Consider the following 7,464-nt stretch of genomic DNA (forward strand, 5'->3'; position numbering starts at 1 on the left):
GGCTCGGAGGAGCGATGCCCGCCGGCCCCGCGGCCTCGCCGCCGGTTGCCGGTGCCGGTGCCGGCTGCGGCGAGCCCCGCTCCGCTCCGCGCCTCTCCGCTCCGCTCCGCGCCGCCGTCGGGGGCCGTCACCCCGGGCCGACCCCGCGGAGCCGCCGCCATCCCCCGCGCCGCCAGCGGGTGGCGCTGGAGGCCGGCGGACGGACGGGCGGCGGCGGCGGCGGCGCGCACGGGAGGCGCGCCCCGGGCCGCCCGCGCCCTCCCAGCTCCCCCACCAGTGCACGAGTTTACCTCTAGAGGTCATCAGGCAGGATTTACGACTGGACAACAAAAGCACGTGATGTGAAGCCGTACCCCATATTTGGGTGCCTACGTAGGAGGGAACCAAGTACATGTCCCAGTCATTTCCATAATTCATCATAAATTGTGCAAGGGTGCTATAGACGCACAAAACGACCAAGAGCCACAAATCAAGCACACATATCAAAAAACAAATGAGCTCTTATTTTGTAAACTCATTTTGCGGTCGCTATCCAAATGGCCCGGACTACCAGTTACATAATTATGGAGATCACAGCTCGGTGAGCGAGCAATACAGGGACTCCGCCAGCATGCACTCCGGCAGGTACGGATACGGCTACAATGGCATGGACCTCAGCGTCGGGCGCTCTGCTTCCACCCACTTTGGTGCCAATGAGAGACCCCGCAGTTACCCGGCCAACACCACCTCTGCCTCGACAGAGCCCAGGTACAACCAGCCCGCGACGTCTTCCCACTCGCCTCCCCCTGACCCTCTGCCCTGCACCGCCGTGGCCGGTTCGCCTGTCAGCGAGAGTCACCACGGGGTGAAAAACTCCCTCGCCAACTCCACCAGCACTTCGTCCAATTCCAGCAGCAACACGCACATCAGCAGAGACGGGGTTGGCACCTCGTCTGGGACTGAGGAAGACACTCCAGCAAGCAGCGAGCAGGCAAGTGCCCCGACCGACCAAAGCACAGCCCAGCCTTCACAGCCCCAGATCTACCCCTGGATGCGAAAACTACACATAAGTCATGGTAAAGCAAATACCCTGTTCTTTCTTTATTTCTCTGGAGGAAAAGGAGGATTTAATGTAAACCGGGTGGCTGCGCCGAGCAAGGTCGGGGAGAGGGAGAGAGGAGGGCGTGAGAGCGGGCAGCCTCCGCGCACACCACAACTCTTGCTCTCAGGGAAGCACGCTCCCTTCCCTGGGCGAGTCCCCCACCGAAAGGGGAAAAAAAAAAAAAAAAAAGAAAAAAAAAAAAAATCCAACAAACCGCTCGGCCCCGAAAACACCGCCCGCCTGGCTCCCAGCGCCGGCGGGGGGAGTGGAAGGAGCCCTGCGAAGGGAGATCGGGAGCAGAGGCTGCTCCCGGCTCTCCTCTGGATGGGGGATCTTCCAGTGGGAACGGCGCGGCTGACCCCATTTATTTTGCTTAGACATATTAAAAAGAGAATAGGAAAGGGCGAGAAGGGCAGTTTTCACCGCTGGGAAGCCGTGGGGGAGGGGGGAGGGCGAGTCGCCCCAAAGTCGGGGTAGAGGGCTTGAGGGGCGCGGGGGAGCGAAGCAACTTTCAGCCCCGGGTACCTGCCCTGCCCTCGCTGCTGGGAGAGCGGCCGGAGGCTCGCTGCCTCCCAGAGCCTTCCCCAGCTCAGCCGTGGGAAAGGGCTGCACGCTTCAGCCTTGCTCTCTCAGCTCTGAAAACCCAGCTATCAGCAGAGACATCCTCCAAATCAGCCTATCTGAGGGAGGCATGGGGGAGAATTTACCTTATTTAAAAAAAAAAAAAAAAAAAAAAAATTAAAAACTGAAAAAAATTAAATTTAAAAAAAAAAAAAAAAACACCACAACCAAAAAACACACCAACCCCGAATCTCAAATCCAAGCGAAAACTTACCGAGACTACCAAATCCCCCTCCCCCAAGCCTTTCCTAAGAGGGACTGGAGGAGGGAAACTTGTTGAGCGTTTATCCAAACCAGAAACAAAACCAAGCAGGACTGAGAATAACGGTCCTGGTCGCTGGTAGCTGCAATGAGACACGAAGGCTCCGAGAGGCTGCTGAGAATCTAAATCATGTACTTTTCTCTTCCAGACAACATAGGGGGACCAGAAGGGAAAAGGGCTCGGACTGCTTACACCCGCTATCAGACCTTGGAGCTCGAAAAGGAATTTCACTTCAATAGATACCTGACCCGCAGAAGAAGGATTGAAATAGCACATGCTCTTTGCCTCTCAGAGAGACAAATAAAGATCTGGTTCCAAAACAGGAGAATGAAATGGAAAAAGGATAATAAGCTGAAAAGTATGAGCATGGCAGCTGCAGGAGGGGCATTCCGTCCCTAAGCGCTTGATCAATTAAAAGTACTGAGCAGTATTAGCTGACCCTGCGTCGTCTCATGTCAGTACTAAGTTGACTTTCTAAAACTTCCTTGTGTTACTTCTGTGAAGAAACCCTGTTCTTGTCGCCCTTATTCATCTTTTAATCATGAGCCTGTTTATTACCATTCTCTCGCGTGTATAAGTAGATCTGCTTTTATCGTACATTTCTTTGTCTTGAATGGCTTTGTCTTGAAAAAAAATAATAGATGTTTTAACTTATTTATATGAAGCGAGCTGTGTTACTTGAAGTAACTGTTAAAACGAAACAAAACTAAACAAAAAAGAACAAAAAGGGGAAAAAAAAGAAGTAAAAAAAAAAAAAAAAAAAAGGAGAGAGAGAAAGGAAACCCTCCCCCGGTTTAGTACAAATGTTATGTGTTGCACTCAACCTGCTTAACTGTGCATGTGTGGTCAAGTGTTAATGTCTGTATAGCTCCAAGCTGTTAAAAATATTTTTATTCAAACTACCTATATAATTCCTGTGTAATTAATGCTGTTGTAGAGGTGAAATGATGAAATCAACTGAACTTGTCCTACGTGTAGTGAATAGTGAATCTGTGACGAAAACTGTGATTCCAAGCAGTATGTCCTTGCTGTGCCTTTGTATATGACTCTTTGCACGAACTCTTAGAAGTGGCTCTTATTAAGCGCAGCTTCTGTGATGTATGTTTTTTGTGAACAAAGTTACAAATATAGTCAAAGTCTGGCTGTTTGAGCAAACTGTGATCAGCTTTTTTTTTTTTAATTATTATTATTATTATTATTTGTTTTTAAAAAAACCTGACTGGAAATCAACAAAAAAAAAAAAATAAACTTTCTATTGTAAAGTATTTGTGATCTGATTTGTGCAAAGCAAGAAGATGTGCTTCCTGATTTGCCTGTGAAAAAAAAAAAAAAAAAGAAAAAGAAAAGAAAAAGAAAAGGGGAAAAAAAATGGAAAAAAAAAAAAAAAAAAAAAAAAAAAAAAAAAAAAAAAAGAAGCTCGTGCAGAGCTTGTTATAATATGTTATCTGGCTCCTGCTGCACGTTGTATATAGTGGATGCTGCAATTGTCCGCTACCAGTATTTTTAATTGAAAGTTTGACCATAAGTTCTTCCTTACTTGTTTCTCGCTAGGTGGAAAGCTGCCACGCAGGACCACAATCAACACCCTTTGTGGCTGAACCAACTGTTAATTTCTTGCTGATGGTTTAAAAAAAAAAAAAAAATACCCCACAATCCAAACCCCAAAACATGTGCTTTGTTAAAATACGCTGCGAACTCCAGGGTGTGTTTGCATCGCTCTAGAATTTTTCCCGTGGTTCCATTACGTATATTTTAGGACAGCCATGTCCAAGCCCTCTGCGTCTATTAGTAACCCTCTCTAGCCACATTCCCACTCTTCACCCTTTAAAGATTTTTGGTTTTCTTCACCACAATTAGTTTGCTATAAACGTAATGCTACTTACCCCATCAGAGCTTGAATGGTTAACTCTTCTGAGCTTCTAAGAGCAACTAAAGATTTGCACATTTACTGAGTGGTTACATTGATGCCTTCCCTTAAAAGTTATAAAACAGTAAACTTTATAAGCCCCAGTTCCGGCTATATGACATTTGGGTGCCAAATGAATAGGGTTTTGTCTATGAATTAGATCGTAAAATCATCCATAGCACAGACAGATAGGCTCACTGGCTATAAAAAGTCACGTGGTGCCATTAAAGTAAGTTTTATGGTTTTGGGGAGTTGACATCCAACATTATATACCACATAACATATAATCTCACTGACGCTGGACTTCATTTGACTCTTTTGCAGGCTACGTGTGCCTCCTGGCCATTCAAATTGTCAGGTTTAGGGACAGAAGTATCCAAACCACAAGTTCTCAGTACTATGTGAAAAATGGCTCCTTGCAAGTCAAAGGTAAGTTTTGTGCACAAGTTCCTTAAAGTTTATTTGTACAGTGGGGAAGCCGAGGCTCCTGCTCGCTCTCGCTGCCTCTCGCCTCTTTCTTTCTCTTTCTCTTTCCCTTCCTCTCCGCCTGGAGGTTTTCAGGACGGTCCCACCGAGCCCGAGAGGCAGGATCAAGCACTAATGATCCAGGTTGCGATGCAAATACCTCCCCCCCCCCCCCCCCCCAGCCCTTCACTCGCAGCAGCTAGCTCTCTATTTTAACGATCAAATCAAAGTAAACCACAATAAGCGACTTTGGCAGAGATGGATTTTGGGGCCTAGCTTTAATCACTTTGACTACCGCAGAAGATAATTACTTCCTTTGCTCCAATAGACTCTCCAAGTTTGGAGAGGTTTTGTTTAGCAAAGAGTAGTTACTGCGGGCTATTAAAAAAAAGGGGGAAAACAAAATAGATTGGGCTTGATATTATCTGGGCAGTATCTTATGTAGGCATGACAGAGTTGGAGGCGTGATGATATGGTAATAATCTTTGGATTGGTGAAATATGTTGCACATCAGAGCCAGTATTAAAATGGCACAGACTGTACTGGAGTGCTTAGTTATGTATTTTCTGCATTGGGTTGTGCAGAAGGCTTTAGTTATGTGCATATGTACATCTGCGAGCGCGTAGTGTGTTTTGGGGATGCGCATTTGTAACGTTGCTATAACTTTTTCCTGATTCTATACGTAATTGCATATATATAAATACATTTATATTATTTGCATGTGTGCCTGCATGTACAAATCAGTTTGTATGCCTGTGTAAAGCAGTGCAGATGCATATATGTGTCTCATATTGGTGCATTCATGTACACAAAGGGTGCTTACCTGTGTACACATGTATATGTTCTTGTGACCTTTTTTTTCCTTCTTTTTTTTTTTTTTTTTTAAGCGAACCAATTGACTGTAACTTGTAGCATTAATACAAGAGACTACAGGTCATTAGAGTGCTGCAAATTATGAAATACGGGCTTGGTTTATTGAAGATTGTAATATCCCCCTAGCTCTGCTCTCTCCCCTTTCTTGCCTTATATTGCTGGCTGCCATTGTGGGGTAGGCCCCAGCTGCGTGTTTACTTCAACATTCTTTTTATTTAAGTGGACTGTTCTCACTAGAGTGTGATTACTCAGCAATAAACTTTATGGCCGGATTTAACTTCAGTCTTTGAATTTCCAGGACTTGAATGAAAGGGTGAAAGGAACTCTATCTTTCTCTGAGTAACATTAAGGCCTGATCCTTATCCTCAGAGCTGTTACTTTGTGAAGTGATCTCGGGGTGGGGAGGGAGGTATAAACAGACTAGTCAGAGGCTAGGGTAGAATTTTGAGAATTGCCTGTTATCTATCTATCTATCTATCTATCTATCTATCTATCTATCTATCCAAACCAGCTGTGGCTATCTCTTTCTCTGCATAGGTTTGGAGCAACATTGATTCAGCAGATTGCATTGTTTTCCTTTATGTGTCATAAAGTCGGGTTTGCAAAAGAATAGAGTGGTTTGATGTGAGAGATGGGCTTTGTTTTATTCCGCTAGTGCTATGCCATTTGAATGTTGTGGTTTAGGCTGGTTTGGCTACTGTGAGCAAAAATGGGAGAAGCATAGGGTTTTAGGAGGGAAAGGTTGTTGTGTACCTCTGCATATTGCTGGCTGCTTCCTATTTTTCATTTCTTTGTCTGTAACTTAAAAAAAAAAAAAAAAAAAAAAAAAAAGGTAGTATCTAGGTATGTTCATCCCAAAGAGCTCAGTTTAAAAAACATTTAATATTTAAAGTCAACTCTTGTGGAAGATAAATAGAGTCTGATGCCTTTGTGTCTGTCGATCACTCCTATCAGCACTAAACAAACATATCTGCATATATTTCGTATTAAAAAATGATAAAGGCTTTAAAAGAGCATATCCAAATGCACATTTGAAAATCATTTCCTTATAAACAGCTGGAGGTTTTATAGTACTCTAGTTGACACATTTTCGTCAATAGGAAGATCAGAAAGTCATATATGATAGGCGCGTATTATATCATACTATATGCCATAAAATTTTATAGTTTGAGGACAGGCATGAAAAACCCTTACAGCTTTGGTCTTCATTTATGTGTGGGTCCTTTTCCAAGGAAAACCCTTTGCTTGTAGACGGGAATTATACGAGACACAAACAGCTCAAGATTAGTCAGAATTCAACAATACTGCGCTATCTGAATTAACTGGCTAATATACAAGCACGCACGGACACCCGTTTGACTAATATTTTAGGATCCTGGACTGCAATTTTTCATTGTCTAGAGTGAAAAGATTTTCTACTATGTATTTTCCACATTTTTGAATGCGGCTTCTGGACCATATCCCACACAAAGCAATGTACAGAGGTCCAAGAACTACGGGAAAGAAAAATATCCCTAAGTCCAGAAGCATACAAACCCGCCTGTACTTCAAGAAACACTAGCAACAAAAGAAAGTTAGCTAGAAATGACAACTTCACCGTGTTTCTGGCCCTGCCCTGTCCTTAGCATCACAGTTGAAACCATTCAAACCCAGAAATGCATTAAGATTTCCTAATACGCTTTGAAATTTGAAATTCAAACGAGCCCAGGCTGCCGAACTCTATGAAAATTGTCCCAGGTCCGAATTGTTTTCCGAGGGAAAATGTCATGGGAAATCATCGCTCGGAATCAGGAGAGAGGTTTTATCTGCACACGTTATTTTTCTGATGAGTTTGGGGGATTAGTAAGTGCGAGTTTTTTCTATTTTAGGAATGGCAAGTTGTGTTCTGCAATTTGAAATACAGTTTACCTAATCCTTTGAAAGAAATACTTGCGCGTAGTGTCCCATGTCTAAGTGTAAAACCAATTAAAGATTAGGCAGCTCTCCTAATATGTGGAACTGGTGACTTTGCAAGATATAACTTCGTCTAAACCAGAAGTATAACAATCCAATGAAAAGTCATCCGTAAATTACAGTTCAGCAGCCTTGTTTAAACTATGCAAAAGCCCTAATTTCAGAACATTACAGGGAGATTATTATTCTGTCATTTCCTTACATTTAATAAGTGTATATCTGTGGAAGGGTGGCAATAGAGAAGTTTGCAATTTGCTTCATGGGAAATTGAATGGAACTGATCATGGGGGGAGGGGGGGATCA

The 7,464-nt window shown here is 43.9% G+C and overlaps 1 protein-coding gene across 2 annotated transcripts; it reads left to right on the top strand.

The window, feature by feature from the left end:
* The first annotated feature begins 287 nt into the window (after window positions 1–287).
* On the top strand, window positions 288–6,019 carry HOXA5 (homeobox A5). 2 transcript variants are annotated; one of them, XM_040063357.2, is made up of 4 exons: window positions 288–1,055; window positions 2,113–2,322; window positions 4,195–4,299; window positions 5,223–6,019. In XM_040063357.2, the coding sequence occupies exons 1-4, from the start codon at window positions 494–496 to the stop codon at window positions 5,291–5,293; spliced, it is 948 nt and encodes a 315-aa protein (XP_039919291.1). In that variant the 5' UTR covers window positions 288–493; the 3' UTR covers window positions 5,294–6,019. The 2 variants fall into 2 exon arrangements, with proteins under 2 accessions (XP_039919291.1, XP_039919300.1); XM_040063366.1 differs by lacking the exons at window positions 4,195–4,299; window positions 5,223–6,019 and having other exon boundaries at window positions 2,113–2,660.
* The last annotated feature ends 1,445 nt before the right edge of the window (window positions 6,020–7,464 follow it).

This window comes from Hirundo rustica, chromosome 1, assembly GCF_015227805.2.
Source record: "Hirundo rustica isolate bHirRus1 chromosome 1, bHirRus1.pri.v3, whole genome shotgun sequence".
Classification (NCBI taxonomy): domain Eukaryota; kingdom Metazoa; phylum Chordata; class Aves; order Passeriformes; family Hirundinidae; genus Hirundo; species Hirundo rustica.